We start from the raw sequence: 20,466 nt of genomic DNA, 5'->3' as shown, positions 1-20,466 counted from the left end.
ATTTTACTCTTGATTAATTCTTGCTAAAAGGACACCTTATAAATGATTGGCAGAGGTTATTTTCACGCTCCCCTGTTGCCAATGGGACAGTTTGGGTACTGAGGAAAATAGTTCTAAAAAAATCCATCTGCTGGTGCTAACAAGCACACCCTCACTCTCTGAGCAGCCCTGGGTTCCGTCATGTCTCCTGATTCCTCTTAATTCCTAACACATTTAGAAATGCCAACACTGGCTGGTGTGTGCACTGCTGTAGTTAGCTGGATGGAATCAGGCCTGCTCAAGGGTATGCGATTATGCCGCCCCCTGCAGGCTGCCCTCCAAAGAGGACACGATTCCATCCAGCCTGGATGTCCTATGTCTTTTTCTCCCACAATAAGAATGTCTTCATTGCCCCACTGCCTTTACCACTGAAACAGCAGGTACTGGAGCCCTGGCCTATGATGGGGTTTAACCCTTGTAACTCTGAGCCCTGTCAAGTGAACTCCAGTCTTACCTGCACTCCTGTGTTGACATGGGGTTAGCGGAGAACTAAATCTTAGCCAACATGAAGCCAGTCCAAAAGGGAACCTGGCAGAGAACTGGAGAAGATGGTTGTTACCCTTCCAAATGTTCCTCAAAGCACGTGGCACTGCAGAAAAATGGGAGAGGGTGAAGTCCTGTATACGGATACTCATGGGATGGCCAGATGTGTGGGACAGCTATCCTAAATTCCAGTGGGAGTATGAAGGGGGCTATGAACTGCTCGGCAAAGGCATTTTAAATGCCAAGAATAGCTGCGATCTGCATTAGAACGTCACATTTTCTTTACAAGAAAGTAGCTGCCAGGTCAGACCATTGTCCATTATATGACGGTCTGTCTTATAAAAGCAATGTCATGTTAGTCTGAGGAGTTAACAGATAGGATAGTCTCAGAGACACATTTACTGAGGAGTCACTTGATGAATACAGCCTGCAAGAGAAGCGAGGGGGCCATGGCAGAACAAGTAACAGCCACAAAAGGCAAAGACGCTCAGACAGACCAGAACCAAACAGCAATTCAGGTGCTCACAGTGTATCATGTGTCTATTGGATCAAATCCAGATATGGCCTTAAGTGTTGATGTTAGTTACACATCAAGTGGAAGTTGGTCAGAAAACAGTGATAAGCAGGGGCCTTAATAGAGCTTTGTGGGAAAATTTCTACTGCATTGGCCAGCAGTTAAACACTCCCTCCCACCGATTTGCATCTACATAATTACTAACATAGGGCCCAATCCTGTGAGGAACTGAGCTCCTGCTGAATCTTCATTGACTTTAGTTAGATTGGGGGCACTCAGCACTTCTCAGGATTGAGGTCATGATAACAGCTGAGTATGACCAAATGTTAGTGTTTTTAAAGGCTCCGAGTTCTGTGCTGTGCTTCATCCCAGAATCTCCCCTCTAGAGCAGTTTAATTCCCCATTACTGCTCCCAAATTGGTTTTCATTAAACGCCTGAGGCAATGATTACATTTAATTATACTCACCCCTCTTTGACAGCATAATGCCCTTTCGAGTCAGTGGGATACCTTTGGGCTTGTTTACACTTGAAAGTTAATTCAGATTAACGAAGAGTGTGAATTTAAAGTGCCATAGCTATTCCTGATAACTCCATGTGTAGACACTCTTACCCAAAGTGGATTAAAATAATCTTGAGTAAGGCACTCTTAACCAAGAGTAGTTATTCTGGAATACATGAATAGCTATTCTGGAGTCACTCCATCTGTAGACAAGCCCATTCTTAATTGACTTTAACAGGGTTTGGCTCAGGCCCTAATATACGATAAACAGGTATGCAGTGGCATCAGCACCATTTAGCATGGGGAGGTATTGTAAAATGGGAGACAGCTCGGCCAGTTTGTAACATACGCAAATGGATTATGTTTGCAGTGTGCACTAGATTTGTTTGGATCTGCCACCTTTCCCATGCTATATCTACTCAGTAATATGACTCCATCTAACTGTCTGAAGGAAGAAGAACTAATTATTTTTTCAACTACAGCATGACTTGGCAGTTTTGTATCTAAACCAGGAAGGAGTGCATTTGCACACTATTTGCATCCATAGATACCAGCTGGGTTTTTCCACACCCATCATGCAGGTTGCCTGCATTGGGACTAGTAAAAGCAGCGTAGGGACCAAATGTGCATTGGGATTAAATGGACCTTAATTGGACTTTTCTCCCTCTCTAATGTTTACGCTGCTTATTCTGGTTTATAAATGGAATAGCCATGAACACATAGTGCCTGGTGTCATTGTTTTTTAAAGTATGCCAGTAATAACTGCAGGCACAGATGCTGTGGTGATGGGCACCCTGTACATACTTGTAGTAGATAATTAGCACCCCAAACTGTATTTTTGTTAAGGAAAGGCTATATCACAATAGAGACCCAAACAAGAGGTATTTCATAAATAATCTCAGGAGACTATCTAACAAGTACTCCTTTTCTTTTTGCGAATACAGACTAACACGGCTGCTACTCTGAAACCTATCTAACATTATTTAGGGATGCTGCACGAGACTTACCTGCCTTTAAGGAATGGAAATGTAGGCACCTCCTCATGCTGAGAGCATCCCTATAAAGTGAAAGAATGGTGGGTGTATCATAATGATGATTGCTCAGGTTGATGGATTTTTCCTGGCCCTTGCCTCTATAACACCACTTTTACTGCAGTCAGAGGAGTTACATTAGCGTAAAGCTAGTGTGAAGGTGCAGAGAACCGAGCCCCTTGTGTCTAAATTCATGGCCCAAAGGCCAGAGAATTAACGTGTCGGTCTGTAGAAAGCCTGCTGTGTGGAGACTGAGCTTAGAGACGGAGGACATTTAACAATGGAAAGGGAACACTGCCTGTGCGGCAAAAAAAATTAAAAAGTACATCCCTGGTGTCCCTGCACTGACTGGAGTGGATTTAAACGACGGGTGCACTTGGCCGAGTGCATGGCTCTGTTACATGCCATTATACGTATAAAAGTCTCTGTGCATTAGTCTGCAACACAATTGATAATCGATTGAGAAAGGAAAGATGAGCACGGGTAACCAACAAACAGCTCCGGCTAGCTGGGAATTCCCCCGTGCCAATGCACAAGGCCAGCTAACAAGGAGCTGCTGATTGCACAACATTTATGTACACATCAAAGCCTGCTTTGGAGAAATAGAAAACTTCCTACCAGTAAAGGGCTCTGTCCAGCCCATACGGCCCCACCTTGTCCTGGGGCGGGATCTCCTGCTATAAAAGGCTCAGGGCAGTGAACAGAGAGACACAGCAACTCCAGCCTCCCAGAGAATCCACCTACTCTGAGTCTGAACATGTGCAAGAAGGTAGCCATTGTTCTGTCCGGCTGCGGGGTGTATGACGGCAGTGAAATCCATGAGTCTTCTGCCGTGCTGGTGCATCTCAGCAGAGAGGGGGCACAGGTAAGAAGCACTCTGGCTCTGGGGCCCAGGTCTATCTTGGCTATATATCCTTTTGCCCTGGGCTGCTCTTTACCATCTCCTCCACTGCAGGAATTATTTTTGGAATCGTTGGAGCAGTAAGTCATAGTTTCCTTAGGTGTTATTTCCAGCTGCTGCTGAGATAATTAAATTGCCCTAGTGATCAGGTGGTGGGTGCAGTACAAAAATCTAGATAAGAGACTGTCTATCTATCAAGATTTGTGTACTTGTACCCAGATTTGTGTACTTGTACTTGTATTCGTGTACCCACAAACTTGATCACTACGGGAATGTGATTAGAAAACCTCTAGGTAGTCTCTTATTTCTATACCTTTCTTCTTCTATCCAGAGCTCACCACTTTAGCACCCAGAACTCTTGCAGTAGAATTTGGACTGACTGGACTCAATTGTACACAAATCTCTTTGTATACAAATTGTATACAAAATCTAAATCTCTTTAAGCAATTTCCCTAATATGTCCTCCTCTGCTATGCTGCAGTTCTAGTGCTCTTTTCAGCCTAGACATTTGCTCACTTCTGCAGTTCTCTCTCTGTTTCTTTTAAGTGGCCAGCTGCCACACCTGCTTTTTAAATTCCTTTTTGAAGCAGAAAATAAAAACAGAAGCCACTGAAAGGGCTCTTGCCAGTTAGTCTGAAACAGAAAATCATAGCAGGCAGCAAGAAGCTGGTAATACAGAATTAGTAACTGTAGCCAAATTGTCTGAGTGCAAGAACACTGCCTGAGATCACCCTTTGCTCCCAGCAGGGGACAAATCTGGGCCCAATCCTCAGCTTCTATAAGTGATTGTTGCTCCATTAAAGTCAATGGAACAATGCTCTTTTACATCAGCTAAGGATCTAACAAAGATTTCAAGGTTCACGTTCTCAATTCCCGTTTACAAAAAAAGGTGTCTGTCTCTCTCTTTCTTCAGCTGTATTTTCTCCTCTTGTTTTTTTCCTCCTGTATTTTTCACTTTCCCTCTTACACAAAACTGAAAGACTATTCAGAGTGCTGCGGGTCCCTTCTTCATCCCTTAACCTAAGGAGCCCTCTGATGGAGGAAACTGGTATAACTTTTCCTTCATAAAGGTTAGGACTATTTTTCCCTTTACTGGTAGGGAGCTAGTGTACTGTAATGAACTTTTACCCAGGGTGATACAGGGGAACTGAAGCTCCAGCTCTCTTTTGACCCTCCTTTAGAAAGAAGAAAACCTTTCTAACTGAAAGAAAATCCAGCATCTAACAAATTGTAACAATCTTGCTGGAAGACGATTCCAGCCTCTGTTGTTCTTGGTTTTTGGGGAGAAGGGCATTGCTGCTCAGTCTTTTTCCCTCCCAGCCGAAGCAGTGTGGCCACATTCTGTTCTGTTACCCTAGTGAAAATCTGGAGTAACCCCTTTAAGTTGTGTGAAACTATTCCAGATGTGTAGAGGTATAGCTCCACTGAAGTCAATGGGTCTGATTTTTCCACGGTATTACATCAGTTTTGGACTAGGGTAATTTCAGCAGTTATACTGGATTTGCATTGGTGTAACTGAGAGCAGAATTTGGTCACTATTTTAGTTGTGTCGTGTGGGAGCTTTTATGGGAGTAGTGAAACAATGAGCCCATTTAGCATTGGCCATTTCCAGACTCCAGTCTTACCTAGGACAGCCTCAGGTGATACTTGTTTGCAGTGTTGTTGTAACTTGTAGCCATGTGTGTCCCAGGCTAGTAGAGGGACAAGGTGGGTGAGGTAATCTCTTTTATTGGACCAACTTCTGAAGAAGAGCTCTGTGTAAGTGTGTCTCTTTCACCAGCAGAGTTGGTCCAATGAAAGAGATTACCTCATCCACCTGGTCTCTTGGGTGATGCTTTTTTCAAAGGAATGAACAGGCTGGGGGCAGTCCTATCTCTTTGTCTGACACTAGCTCAGATTAGCGCTGAGAGAATAACAGGCTTTTTGGTTCACTGGCAATTTCAAAAAGCCCCCCAAAAATATTATTTTGGGTAAGAACAAGAAATATTTTTTAGGGCTGTCAAGTGATTAAAAAATTAATCACAACTAATTGTGTGATTTAAAAAATTAATCATGCTGTTAAACAATAATAGAATACCATTTATTTAAATTTTTTTTATTTTTTTACATTTTCAAATATATTGATTTCAATTACAACACAGAATACAAAGTGTACAGTGTTCACTTTATATTTATTTTTATTACAAATATTTGCACTGTAAAAAACAAAAGCAATAGTATTTTTCAATTCACCTAATACAAGTTTTCTAGTGCAATCTCTTTAACATCATGAAAGTTGAACTTACAAATGTAGAATTATGTACAAAAAATAACTGTATTCAAAAATAAAACAATGTAAAACTTTACAGCCTACAAGTCCACTCAGTCCTACTTCAGCTAATCGCTCAGACAAACAAGTTTGTTTACATTTGCAGGAGGTAATGCTGCCGGCTTCTTGTTCACAATATCACCTGAAAGTGAGAACAGGTGTTCTCATGGCACTGTTGTTGCCGGCATCACAAGATATTTACGTGCCAGATGCACTAAAGATTCATATGTCCCTTCATGCTTCAACCACCATTCTAGAGAACATGCGTCCATGTTGATGACGGGTTCTGCTCAATAACGATCCAAAGCAGAGTCAGATGCCACAAGCAGAAGGCTGATTTTTTTTTGGTGGTTCAGGTTCTGTAGTTTCCGCATCTGAGTGTTGTTTTTTAAGACTTCTGAAAGCATGCTCCACACATTGTCCCTCTCAGAATTTGAACAGCACTTCAGATTCTTAAACCTTGGGTCGAGTGCTGTAGTTATTTTTAGAAATCTCACATTGGTACCTTCTTTGTGTACTTCTGCTGTGAAAGTGTTCTTAAAACGAACATGTGCTGAGTCATCATCCGAGGCCACTGTAACATGGCAGAATGCGGGTAAAACAGAGCAGGAGACATACAATTCTCCCTCAAGGAGCTCAGTCACAAATTTAATTAATGAGTGTTTTTTTAAATGAGCATCATCAGCATGGAAGCATGTCCTCTGGCATGGTGGCCGAAGCATGAAGTGGCATACGAATGTTTAGCATGTCTGGCACGTAAATACCTTGCAACACGAGCTACAAAAGTGCCATGTGAACGCCTGTTCTCAATTTCAGGTGACACTGTAAATAAGAAGCAGGCAGCAGTATCTCCCGTAAATATAAACAAACTTGTTTGTCTTAGCAATTGGCTGAACAAGAAGTAGGACTGAGTGGACTTGTAGGCTCTAAAGTTTTACATTGTTTTGTTTTTGAGTGCAGTTATGTAACAAAACAAATCTACATTTGTAAGTTACACTTTCACGATAGATTGCACTACAATACCTGTATGAGGTTAATTGAAAAATACTATTTCTTTTGTTTATCATTTTTACAGGGCAAATATTTGTAATCAAAATTAATATGAAGTGAGCACTATACACTTTGTATTCTGTGCTGTAATAGAAATCAATATATTTGAAAATGTAGAAAAACATCCAAAAATATTTAATAAATTTCTATTGGTATTCTACTGTTTAACAGTGCGATTGATCGTGATTAACTTTTTTGAGTTAATTGCGTGAGTTAACTGCGATTAATCGACAGCCCTAATTTTTTTTTAATTGTTGGCAAATCAAAAAGTTGAAATTTTCATTTCAGGTCAAACAAGATGATGTTTTTTGACAAAACTGATATGTTTTGTTTCAGCTTCAAATATTTTAACGCATTTTTAAATTATTTAAAAAATAAAATCAAAGGAAATTTTGAAATTAAAAGTCATTTCAAACCAGAAACTTGAAATGTTATATTTTGAAAACACTGAAACAATTTGACAGTCAACATGAATTCACACAATGTTTCAAGGTCACCAAATCTGCATTTTCACTGAAAAAAATGTCCACCCAATGCCCAAGAAGTTAAAAAAAAAATCTTATTGTGATAATCATATCAATCATCTTATCAAAAAATCTTATTGTGACTATCATATCAATAGCCTGGTCACTGGTCGGCATTTGAGCTCAGAGGGTTGCTCAGCTCTACTGGCATATTGCTGTTGTGGTTTGTTGTCAAATTCCCTCTGACTCAGCAACCAAACCACCCTCATTCACTACACAAAGTCTGATACTGCTTTTAGGAACCAGACCCAGCTGTTAGTCTTAAGATAACAGACCTTTCCATCTCATCTGTCCCAGGGGGAGTTCTTTGCTCCAGATGTAGAGCAGATGCATGTGGTGGACCACGTGAAAGGGCAGCCAACTCAAGAGAAACGCAACGTGCTGGTCGAGAGTGCCAGAATCGCCAGAGGCAACATCAAGGACCTAGCCACGCTGAACGTCAAGGAACTGGATGCCCTGATCATACCAGGTAGGCTGATTGCGGACTCCCAGCATGGGTAAGCAGACAAGCACTAGCTCTCCTCATCCTAGTGGATTAAAAATAGCAGTGTGGCCAGGGCAGCAAAGGCTAGTTGCATGGGTCTGTACCCAGAGGGTTGGGCAGGATTGTACTCGAGTGGCTAGCATGAACCGCCAAGACCACACGCTATTTTTAGCATACTAGGTCAAGCAGAGCTAGGGTGCGTCTGCCTACCTATGCTGAGAAACACCCTCTCAGCTGATGCGTAGACATCTCCTTAAAGATCCCATGGAAGGGAGCAGCTCTCCAATGGCATAAACTGGAGAGGCCCCACCATGAGTCACCAGGAAGAGGAGTTTTTTTGTTGGTGGTGGTTTTTGGAGGGTGGGAGAAAAAGGATTTGTTGCCCTAAAGAAAAGCAGCAGCACACTAGGAGAGCTGCACTAATAGACTGCTTGGCATAGAAGTGATTTGATGTGACTTCTGTTTTAACTGGATGTAGAAGTGAAGGTACTTATTAGGGAGAAGAGGAGGAAATAATTATACCCAGTTCTCATCTAGAGTTTTTCACTGGTAGATCTCAAGTGCTTTACAGAGAGCATCAGTATCATTTTCCCCATTTTACAGATGGGGAAACTGAGGCACAGAGAGGTGAAGGGACTCGCTCTAAGTCACCCAACAGACCAATGGCAGAGCCAGAACTACAGCCCAGACCTCCTGAGTTTCACTTCATAAGAACATAACATAAGAATGGCCATACTGGGTCAGACCAAATGTCCATCCAGCCCAGTATCCTGTCTACCAACAGTGGCCAATGCCAGGTGCACCAGAGGGAGTGAACCTTTATACCATCCGTGACTTTAACCGCTAGGACGCACTGTCCCTTCGCGGCGGGCAGCCCGGGCTAGGCTGACGGATGCCCCAAGGTCCTAACCACCCATGACTTTAACTGCTAGAGCTCAGAGCTCCTTCGCAGCGGGGAGTCAATACTGACTGACAGGTGCCCCAATGGCAGCACTAAGAGCCTCTCCACACCCGTGACTTTAACTGCTAGAGCTCAGAGCTCCTTCGCAGCTGGCAGCCAGGATTGACTGACAGGTGCCCCAAGAGTTTGCCCCGTGGAGGCGGCACAACTCAACGCTAGGCTCTTAGTACTCTCACCTAATGGCCAGGCTTTAGAGCCAAAACGGCTGAGGTTCTTTAATTGTGTTGGCTGCTTTACAGTAAACCAGAGAAAACAAGTCAGGCTTATGCACAAATGGTTACCAAAATTTATTAAGCTAGATTCTAATCATGTGGTTACAAAATTGCTAGTGCCTACTTATTTAAATGTAGAGATGTTACACACACAAACAAGTTACAAAACTGAAGCCACAATCCCAAAGAAAGAAAACAAAGTATAGAGCGCTATTTCAAAATATGTGTACACTAAAGATAGGAGATCAGGTGTGGGTGCTTCTTACCCTCCTTGCATCTCTCGATTCCAGCGGTGCCAAGCCAGGATCGGTCACTCGATTCCACGGAAAGACGAATAAGGGACAAGGCTTAGGGACCCTCTTAGCTGCAGAAGCCTTGGGAGGCTGTCACTTATCTGACCAGCAGATAGATAGTGAAAAGCACTCCAAAAATCATGGTTCTGTAGGTCCCCTACTTATACCTCTGTACTCCTTTATTCTCTTTCTCCTTTCTTATGCCAAATTGAGGCTGGTCTGTCTGGGTGACGCCAGCTTTCGCAAGAGTAGTTTACACTTTCAAGGGAGAGAAACAATAAGTTTCGACTACTGGACATTTCTTTTATCAGGGTAAATATTTTCCCACCTAGGATGCTGGTGTGTGTGCATCACGCTATTTAGTAGGGGCTAAGAGCCATGTCTGTCACAGGGCCTCTGCCTGCTGTGAGCTTAATCCTTGTATATGTTCCCAGAGGCACATTGTAGCAGCACACCTGTGCTTTTCACAGCTTCAAAGGCTGTGCTGGAATATATGTTAAGTGCCCTGTTCTGGCTTCCTCCTGTGTTTCCAGCAATGCTGGTCTGAGGGGGGGGGCTGGCTGTCTGGCTACATTCCACCCCCTGATGCGCCACACTACATCCCAGATTGCAAGGTGGCGGTGATGCCAGCACCTGTTGCCCTCCTTGGGGAAATCTAGAAATACCCAACAACCAAATTAGAGGATGAGGGTTCGCGGAATTGGTTAGGATCCCTTTTTAGCTCTAGGTATCTGATTTGCGTGGAGGAAAGAGCAGTTTGAATCAAACGCTTCATAATACATAAAGTTACACAAAAAACAATTACAATAATTAAAATGGTTAAAACAGTATTTACAACCGAATGTAAAAACGGGGAGAGGGAAAATCCCAAGTGTTGAGCTAACCATTGCATCCATGAGGTTTGACCATTCTCAGCAACTGCATGTAAAATTTTAACTGCACCTTTAATAGCAACCACATCTTGCTCTATTTACCCTGAATGATTTACATAAAAACAACAAGATTGGTTGATGACAGCACACACTCCTCCTTGCTGGGCTAGGGTAGCGTCCAGTGCTATTCTGTTCTGCAGAGCATATCGGGCCACAGACTGAAGTTGTTCATTTAAAAGCCCTAATGCATCAGCAGTATGATTCAGAGCAATTTCCAATTGTCCAGAAACGTTTGCTATTGCCATCTCGAGCTCAGTTATACCTAACCAAGGTATAAGTGCACGTGTAAATCGGTGAAAACCAGAGGGCCGTTCAATCGGGGTTGTAGGTGAACTTTCGTTTGGATCGGTATATAAAACTTCCCAGATTTGTTATTCTGGGGGCATCAATATGAGGGTGTACTGTTAGTCCCTCGGGTACTGCATGTCCCAGTGAACACCTTCCAGTCCAACCTACAGGTAGATATTTATATGCCTTGTCCCCACAAATAAAGAACAAGCCAGGTTCTTTACTAAGAATAGGTGAATAAGGTCCTCTGTGCCACCTGCCCCCCTCAGGTTTAGGTATGGGTTGGTGATATGGAACACAATATCCCATCTTAATGTTAGTACAGAGCAAAACCATTAACAAATCTTCTAAAATTTGATCTGAGTGAAAAAGTCCATTTTCATTACACTGATCTAATAAGGAGTTAATAGATTTGATTAGCAATGGGTTATAAATGTGTCCGGAACTGGGAATAAAGAACAGTGATTGATCATACCAATCTCTGCTTTCAGGGTATCTACTCATATTCAGGGGAACAACTGTGGCATTATATATTCTAAAAAGGGGTCTATGTTCAAGTGTGCCGTTGATGGGACCTTTCCAACATTTTAAAGTCCTCTTGTCGTTCATGGGTGGGTAGGTAGTCCAATCCCCACTTCTTTTATCAAATACAATTGTATGGGCACATTGCTGCTTATCTAGACTACCCATTTGTATGTCACCCTGAGTTTCAAAACAAATAGGGTATACTTCTTTAGATGATCCCGTTACATATTCCACAGGCCGTCCCCAAACAGTGTGATGCCATTGTCCCACCTCCCCCGAGTCATTGCGAGGGTTGTTGGTGTACCATGCTGGTCCCCACTGAAAGATGTCGCTTTTGTTCCACCAATCATTTAGGCTGAGTGGTACAAATTCAATTCCCAGTCCATTGGTTGAATCTAGCAAGGTGCACATCCAGCAATTTGTAGCACCAGCAGCTGAGGCGATGGTTTGGATTGCTCCCCGAAGAGGATGTTCTGGTATTGCCAAGGTGACTGGAGCCAACAGAAGGATCATGAGGGCTTGCAGGAACATATCTCTGGTGGGTCGTGTTCTAGCTAAAAAACTTATTTTAAAACCAAAAGCAAAAATTACACCTGCTATTATAAGTAATGGCAAATATATCAACAGTCCATAGTAGTCTCTAGTGATCAAACAGGTCTGCTGCATGGTCCATTTTGCTGACAGGTTAGCTGGCAGGTTGCTCGGAACCATGGGACCATTCCTGCAATAAATCACATGGTCAGCCGGTCTTGGATGCGATCCAAGCCTCTGTAATGGTTATTAGCCTTTTATCAGCATTTAAGGCACTCCATACACCTTTCTCTTTATAGGCGTGCAAAACACAGGTAAAGGTTCCCAGGGCTGGGTGTTTAATCACAACAGTGTCTCCGGGAGCATACTTGGAACTGTGCAGTGGTGTTCTGGCAGGGGAGATAGCTTTCCCTGTAGGGAAGAATCCCCTGCTGATTGGACTTCCTGTAGGAGTCTGTCTGTTGTTTAATCTCTGCACCACTTCGTCCAGTCTGTCTCCCCATGTGCCATCAGTAGGCTTCAAGTGATTCTTTAGCAACCCATTCCAGCGCTCGACCATGCCATTATATTGAGGTCGATATGGAAGGTGGAAGGTCCATTGGACTCCATGGTTAAGGGTCCATTCCCTTACAAGTTTATTCTTAAAATGTGAACCATTATCTGATTGGATTTCTTGAGGCATTGGGACAATTGCTGTTAAGCGGTTTAGTCCCATAACTGTGAACAACCCTGTTGCCAATCAGGTTGGATATGCAAAACCAATCCCTGAAACAATTTCTACCCCAGTCAAGATGTATTTCCACCTCTGCCTTGTAGTGGGCAGTGGTCCGACATAGTCGACCTGCCAGGTTGCCCATAGTGTTTTTCCATCTCTTAGCCTGGCAAACCTTTGTCCTTCTGCTGTATGTTTTCTAGTCTCAGCACAAATAGCGCAGGCTTGCACCAGGTCTCTAGCCTGTCTGTGGGTGATAGGCCACCCCCGATATGTGCTTGCCGCACTAACTCATCACTTCCTGTGTGTCCTAAATTATCATGTAACCATGAATATAAGCGTTCCCATTCTACTTGTGTGGTAAAGAGCTGGGCAGCTGCATCGGCTAAATTGTTTAACTGTGCAGCTGGGGTATTATTCCTCTGATGAGCTGAGACATGTCCTATAGACAGGGGTTGTTGCAGGGCATGCTGATATAACCACTTCCAGTATTCCAGTCCCCAGACTGGTTTACCTCCTATTTCCCAGTGGTTATTTTTCCAGTTAGTGATCCACTGAGTGGCACCTGCCCATACCGCATAGGAGTCCATATATACTGCGGTGGCTCCTGCTTCACAGGCCAGTTTAATTGCAGCCAATTCTGCAAGTTGTGCTGACCCATCAATTTCAGCAGTTAGGGGTGCTGCAGAGGTGTCTGCAGGCACTGCTGCAGCTTTTCCCTTCCATTTTCCTTTAACCAGCCTGGCACTGCCATCAGTGAACCATACTCCCTCAGGCTTAGAAGGATCAAATGGGGCAGCATCCTTAATGGGAGACTGCTGTGGAGGTAGGCGGTATTCATCAGGCATTCCTACTTTCCATAGGGATTCCTGAATCATAATGGGGTTTTGTGCAGTGTCTGCACTACCTACCCTGTGGTGTATGTAAAGTGCCCATCTTTGGATAGTCAATTTTTGTGCTACACCAGGTGGTAACTCTTTCCCTTCCAATATAGGTTTAATGATTGGAAGAGGAGTGTGAATTGGCCTGCTAAACCCAAGGTTGTGAGTTCAATCCTTGAGGGGGCCATTTAGGGATCTGAGGCAAAAATTGGGGATTGGTCCTGCTTTGAGCAGGGGGTTGGACTAGATGACCTCCTGAGGTCCCTTCCAATGCTGATATTCTATGATTCTATGTGATTCTAATTGTGATGTCCTTATCCTGAGTTAATTCCTCAGTTTCTCTCAAGGCTGTGTAAGCTGCCAAAAGCACCTTCTCATAAGGTGTGTAGTTAGCCTGTGACCCTTGCCATGACTTGGAACCAAACTGAATTGGTCGTCTGGGAGCAGTGTTACTGTCTTGCCAGAGAGCATAAGACATTCCTGTGGCTCCCACAGTTAGGTACAAATGGAATGGGGCTTCAGGATGTATGGGACCCAGAGCCTGATAGGTGTGTATCTCCCCTATCAGTTGCCTGAGGGCTTCCTCATGGGCAGAAGCCCATTCCCAGGCAGCACTTTTCTTTAACAAATTGTACAATGGTCTGGCTATAATGGCAAAGCCAGGTACATGTTTTCTCCAAAACCCCAGGGTTCCCAAAATCTGTCTCAATTGATCTTTACTTTCAGGGGAGGGTGCCTGATTTAGCTCTTGCACAGTGTCATTAGGCACAGACCTCCTACCTCCCATCCATACAGTACCTAAGAATTTTATCTCTTGGGAGGGACCTTGGCATTTCTCAGCTGATAACTCTAAATTAAGGGCTTCTAGTGCTCCTTTGATTTGATTCATAGCCTCCTGTACCTCTTCTGAGGTTTTCCCACCTATTAAGATGTCATCAATGTATTGTTTCAGAGTAACAGCCGTGTTAGTCTGTATTCGCAAAAAGAAAAGGAGTACTTGTGGCACCTTAGAGACTAACCAATTTATTTGAGCATGAGCTTTCGTGAGCTACAGCTCACTTCATCAGATATAAGTATCTGATGAAGTGAGCTGTAGCTCACGAAAGCTCATGCTCAAATAAATTGGTTAGTCTCTAAGGTGCCACAAGTACTCCTTTTCTTTTTATCAATGTATTGCACAGTTTGTACATTGGGTGGCAGTATAAGGTCATCTAGGACCTTTGCCAGTGCCCCATGGCAAATAGTGGGTGAGTGTTTAAACCCTTGTGGCATTCGGGTAAAAGTGTATTGTACACCTCTCCAAGTAAAAGCAAATCTTTCCTGGTCAGCTGGTTGTAAAGGGACCATGAAGAACATGTCCTTTACATCTAATACTGCTAGCCAGGGTTTATCCCAGGTTTGTATGGTGTTTACAATATCTGTTATGCTAGGGACTGCTGCAGTTAATGGTCCAGTGTTACTGTTTAGCTTCCTATAGTCTATAGTGAGTCTCCATTTGCCATTTGGTTTCTTGATGGGCCACACAGGAGAATTAAAGCGAGAGTGGGCACGAATTAAAATTCCTCGCTGTTCCAAATCTTTGCTCAGGTCAGTAACAGGGCTTATGGCCTCAGCTGGGACATTATACTGCTTTATGTTTGTTACTGTTGAGGGCGGGAGAGCAGGCGCGCTGCTAAGTAAGTTTACAGAATAGTGGGGAGGGCTTTCCTCTTCCAGGTGGGTGGCATGAGGAACAGAACTGACTCCAAAAGCCCATCTTTCCCCATTAATCCTTCCCTTCTTTCCTCTTAAAACGTCCATGCCCAGTATGTTGGCATTGCCCAAAATCACCTCATATTTTCGGGGCTGATGGTGGGGTTGCAATGGGATCTCCAGTTTTATCTTAACTAATGGGTAAGTTATGGTACTGCCATTTACTCCTGTAACAAGTACCTGCTTTCAGCCAGTAGGTGGCGAGCCCTGAAAACTTTCTTGCTTAATCATAGACATTTGAGCCCCTGTGTCCATTAAGAAAGGAATAATGTGTTTGTCATTTACAGTTACATGTATCCGGGGGTCTTTTGCTGTTGTTTTCTCCTCTTTGGATTTAAGCTGGTTTATTAGGAGAGGAGATTGACCCCCGCAAGCTAGTTTCCCTGCTCTGGTAACTCTTGCAGTTGCTGCAGCAATGGAGTATACCGGGTGTCTGCAGGTGGGGAAAGAGGAGAGAGCTGCAGAGGTGCACTGGGAATAGCATTAGTTGTCTCCCAGTCAGCTCTTTTAAAGGTGGTGAATAATTTTAGCCGCTCTGTGGGCAGTCCATTTATCACATCTCTGGGATAACCTAAAGCCAGACATTGTCTCCACAACTTGGCTCTAAGCTCCTTTTCCTCCTGGGTTGGCTCTCGCTTGTTTTTATGTCCTTTAGATGGTGCCCCCTTGTTTCCCTGAAGGGAACGCATCTTAGCTTTGCCTGTCAGTGCTCTGATGTCTCCAAATTCTCTAAAGTATGACACCAGAAGGTTTAGCAGTGCCTGAAAGGTACTGTTATGTGCTGCAGCTTCTGATCTAAGGGACAGTGCCATAGCCTTATGGTTACTCGGAGCTCCCTTAAGCAGGGGTCTGAGATCATCTACATTTACCTGACCCTCCCATGGACTTTCATAGGCTAACTCTTGAGGGTTTTGGCCAAGCATGCTAATGACAGCCACAGTTAATAGAGCTGTTTTTACCTCATCTATGTTGGTCCAGTGCATTACTGTGGGTTAATCTCGGTCTGCTGGGTAAATTCCTCTTGCCCATCGACAAGCCAGAGACCAAAGTGTTTTAGGGGTGTTCCCCTCTGAATGTTCCAGGAATATTCCTGCACCTAAGTTAAGGCGCTCAGTTTCTTGGGCTGTCAGGCGTATATATCCACCCCCAGTGTCCCAGAGGCGGACCAGCCACTCTATTATACCTTCCTCAGGCTTTTTAGCAAAATCTCCCTAGATTGTTTTTAACTCCATGGGAGTATATTGGCGGGTGGTAATTTTGGTAAAGTGTGTTGGAACTTTACTCCCTTTTCCTCCTTTTTTACCTCCCTTCTTTGTTTTTGAAGAGGTGGATGGATCATTGTCATCCCCTTCTTCATCCAGCTCTGCCCCACTCAAATTTCCCTCATGTTCTTCTGATTTGTGATGTGTGATAGCTGGTCTTAATTTTACAGAGGGACCTTCCTCCTCAGAGGAGGGGGACTCATCTGCTGAATCCCAAATGTCTCCATCCCATTCCTCAGGGTCTAGCCAGAGAGCAGTCTCAACTTTAGCCCGGTTGATTCTATGTGTTTTAGTCTCCAGCTTTTCCCTTCGTTCTATCCCTTCTTTCTCAATTAAGGGAAGTAATCTTTTCTGAAGATGTTCCATATCCCTATTCAGTGTTCTTACTCTGGTATCTAAATTCTGGCATTCCTTGCGCAGTGTGTCCCTTTTCTGTTGTAGCCTATTAAATTCTATTGCCAGACTATGATAATCCTTACAGGCAGCTTGCCAAATGTTATTAAGCAGCCATATACAAGCACCTTTTCCTTTCCCTTTCTTCATCTTGCAGGCAGTTCTCCAGTTACAGAAATGCTGCCAGATCTCTGCTGGCTTTCCCCAATATTTCTCCAGCAGTTCTTTGCTCCACAGAGGATTTCCCCATCCCTCTTGGGTCAAACTTTTCTCTAGCTCAGGGAATTCTGTGGTGTTTATCATGACTGGTTTCATTGTGTTACTGTAGTGCAGCCTATATCACAATCCTGTTTGTGACGCCAAATCTGTTAGCCGACGGCCAAGGATGTTTGGTGAGGTGCCAGCTATGCCCGTTTATACCATCCGTGACTTTAACCGCTAGGACGCACTGTCCCTTCGCGGCGGGCAGCCCAGGCTAGGCTGACGGATGCCCCAAGGTCCTAACCACCCGTGACTTTAACTGCTAGAGCTCAGAGCTCCTTCGCAGCGGACAGCCAGGATTGACTGACAGGTGCCCCAAGAGTTTGCCACGTGGAGGCGGCACAACTCAACGCTAGGCTCTTAGTACTCTCACCTAATGGCCAGGCTTTAGAGCCAAAACGGCTGAGGTTCTTTAATTGTGTTGGCTGCTTTACAGTAAACCAGAGAAAACAAGTCAGGCTTATGCACAAATGGTTACCAAAATTTATTAAGCTAGATTCTAATCATGTGGTTACAAAATTGCTAGTGCCTACTTATTTAAATGTAGAGATGTTACACACACAAACAAGTTACAAAACTGAAGCCACAATCCCAAAGAAAGAAAACAAAGTATAGAGCGCTATTTCAAAATATGTGTACACTAAAGATAGGAGATCAGGTGTGGGTGCTTCTTACCCTCCTTGCATCTCTCGATTCCAGCGGTGCCAAGCCAGGATCGGTCACTCATTTCTGCGGAAAGACGAATAAGGGACAAGGCTTAGGGACCCTCTTAGCTGCAGAAGCCTTGGGAGGCTGTCACTTATCTGACCAGCAGATAGATAGTGAAAAGCACTCAAAAATCATGGACTTAACCTCCATGAATTTATCCAGTTCTTTTTTAAATCCTGTTATAGTCCTAGCTTTCACAACCTCCTCAGGCAAGGAGTTCCACAGGTTGACTGTGCACTGAGTGGAGAAGAACTTCCTTTTATTTGTTTTAAACCTGCTGCCCATTAATTTAATTTGGTGGCCCCTAGTTCTTATATTATGGGAACAAGTAAATAACTTTTCCTTATTCACTTTCTCCACACCACTCATCATTTTAGATACCTCTATCATATCCCCCTTAGTCTCCTCTTTTCCAAGCTGAAAAGTCCTAGTCTCTTTAATCTCTCCTCATATGGGACCAGTTCCAAACCCGTAATCATTTTAGTTGCTCTTTTCTGAACCTTTTCTAATGCCAGTATGTCTTTTTTGAGATGAAGGGACCACATCTGTACACAGTATTCAAGATGTGGGCGTACCATGGATTTATATAAGGGCAATGGGATATTCTCCGTCTTATTCTCTATCCCTTTTTTAATGATTCCTAACATCCCGTTTGCTTTTTTGACTGTCTGCCGCTGCACACTGCGTGGACGTCTTCAGAGAATCCACGATGACTCCAAGATCTTTCTCCTGATTAGTTGTAGCTAAATTAGCCCCCATCATATTGTATGTATAGTTGGGGTTATTTTTTCCAATGTGGATTACTTTACATTTATCCACATTAAATTTCATTTGCCATTTTGTTGCTCAATCACTTAGTTTTGTGAGATCTTTTTGAAGTTCTTCATAGTCTGCTTTGGTCTTGACTATCTTGAGCAGTTTAGTATCATCTGCAAACTTTGTCACCTCACTGTTTACCCCTTTCTCCAGATCATTTATGAATAGGATTGCTCCTAGGACTGGCTCTTGGGGTACACCACTAGTTACCCCTCTCCATTCTGAAAATTTACCATTTATTCCTACCCTTTGTTCCCTGTCTTTTAACCAGTTCTCCATCCATGAAAGGATCATCCCTCTTGTCCCCTAACAACTTAATTTATGTAAGAGTCTTTGGTGAGGGACTTTGTCAAAGGCTTTCTGGAAATCTAAGTACACTATTTCCAATGGATCCCCCTTGTCCACATGTTTGCTGACCCCCTCAGTGCTCTAGTCAGTGGGCCACACTACTTCTGGTCCACCACAGTACCTGCCATGCTTCTCTTTCCTTGACTTTCGTAGACAATATCATCAAGATGTACCTGGTACAGCCATTAGCACAGACAGGAGAATCACAGAGGGGTAATGGAAGAGCAAATGACAAAAAGCTCAATCACTCCTGAACCTGTTGTAACTAATGGAAGTGTGGCTATTGACTTCAGTGAGCACAGGATCAGACCTTAGATGATTAGAAAAATAAGAGAATGGGTTGGTGAATAAAGCACTAATACATCTCCAGATGAACTCTGTTTAGAGACCACGAGGATTCTTTGCAGTTTCTATTGGCCGGTAATTGGCAGGTAAGGCTTACAGCCTTGTTTGTACTAGTTTGCCAGCATAACTACACCAGTCGAGCTATATCAGCAAACCCATGTAGCAGTGATGCAGTTTATACTGGCAAAAGAGTTCTGATGCCAGGACAGCTTATACCAGTTGCCTGAATTAAATAAGCGATACTGAATAAGGTACTCGTCAGCTGGTGGAACTGTCTCTGCTTTTCTTTTCTTTTCTTTGCCGGCATTGTTATATCTGTCAGGAGTGTGATTTTTTTTTTCCAATACTCCTAACTGACTTAGCTATGCCAGGCCTAAGAGGGAGCTGCAGGTATTCAGAGGATGTGGTGGCTTGCTGAGGTTTTACTGAAATATGTTTGGACCATGGATAAATGCCACACTGCACTAAAAAGAAAAGGAGTACTTGTGGCACCTTAGAGACTAACCAATTTATTTGAGCACGAGCTTTCGTGAGCTACAGCTCACTTCATCGGATGCATACCATGGAAACTGCAGCAGACTTTATATATACACAGAGAATATGAAACAATACCTCCTCCCACCCCACTGTCCTGCTGGTAATAGCTTATCTAAAGTGATCATTAGGTGGGCCATTTCCAGCACAAATCCAGGTTTTCTCACCCTCCACCCCCCCCACACAAATTCACTCTCCTGCTGGTGCTAGCCCATCCAAAGTGACAACTCTTTACATAATCAAGTCGGGCTATTTCCTGCATAAATCCAGGTTTTCTGCACTAAGTCCACTTAAGCATTTTAGTGAAATAGCTGAGTTGGCAAAAAAAAATCCTATATTCAAACAATCACCTATTTTTAACCTGTTTCCCTATTCTGAGGTGGTTTTGGAGTGGCTAAGAACCTCAGTACTTGGGCAACACAGGGGAAGAACTGCACGGTCTCTAAAGTTGTGGAGGACACTTTGAAGGCATTCCATGCTGCCAAGAAACCCATTGGCATGTGCTGCATCTCCCCAGTCCTGGCAGCCAAAATCTTCCCAGGATGCGAGCTGACAGTTGGACAGGACAAAGAATGTGAGAAGTAAGTGTCGCAGAGCCCTAGTGCAAAATCTGATCCTGAAGGATCAACGCAGCACACCAGTCCACCTCTCTCACAGCCCAAGGGTAGGAAAGACACCAGGCTATTGATTCACAATGCTCATTGTGTCATTTATGGTACATACTGCCACAATACCTCTTCTCCTCTGCTAATCAGGCTGAGAACATCGCAGTAAAGGGCCTCAAAGCTGGGGCTGAATTATCCCAGTGGCAGGAAATCTATTGTGCTATCTGCTGTTTGAGGGAGAGTTAACTTGTTTGAGAAGAGTTGGTCAATAAC

The 20,466-nt window shown here is 43.6% G+C and overlaps 2 protein-coding genes across 2 annotated transcripts in view; one reads left to right on the top strand and one right to left on the bottom strand.

The window, feature by feature from the left end:
- Positions 1-3,239: 3,239 nt before the first annotated feature.
- The window catches only part of LOC125642583 (glutamine amidotransferase-like class 1 domain-containing protein 3, mitochondrial), a 19,820-nt gene continuing 2,593 nt past the window's right edge, over positions 3,240-20,466 (top strand). The window contains exons 1-3 of the mRNA XM_048864184.2: positions 3,240-3,432; positions 7,648-7,819; positions 19,968-20,169. Coding sequence (XP_048720141.1) covers positions 3,325-3,432; positions 7,648-7,819; positions 19,968-20,169 — 482 coding nt within the window. The 5' untranslated portion in view covers positions 3,240-3,324. The remainder of the gene's footprint in view (positions 3,433-7,647; positions 7,820-19,967; positions 20,170-20,466) is intronic.
- LOC125642582 (uncharacterized) overlaps positions 9,068-20,466 on the bottom strand; it is a 26,153-nt gene continuing 14,754 nt past the window's right edge. The window contains exons 5-6 of the mRNA XM_048864178.2: positions 17,513-17,566; positions 9,068-11,766 (exon numbers count right to left, since the gene is read on the bottom strand). Coding sequence (XP_048720135.2) covers positions 17,561-17,566 — 6 coding nt within the window. The 3' untranslated portion in view covers positions 9,068-11,766; positions 17,513-17,560. The remainder of the gene's footprint in view (positions 11,767-17,512; positions 17,567-20,466) is intronic.

The sequence above is a fragment of the Caretta caretta genome, chromosome 9, assembly GCF_965140235.1.
Source record: "Caretta caretta isolate rCarCar2 chromosome 9, rCarCar1.hap1, whole genome shotgun sequence".
NCBI lineage: Eukaryota > Metazoa > Chordata > Testudines > Cheloniidae > Caretta > Caretta caretta.
This window is presented reverse-complemented; position numbering and strand designations above follow the sequence as displayed.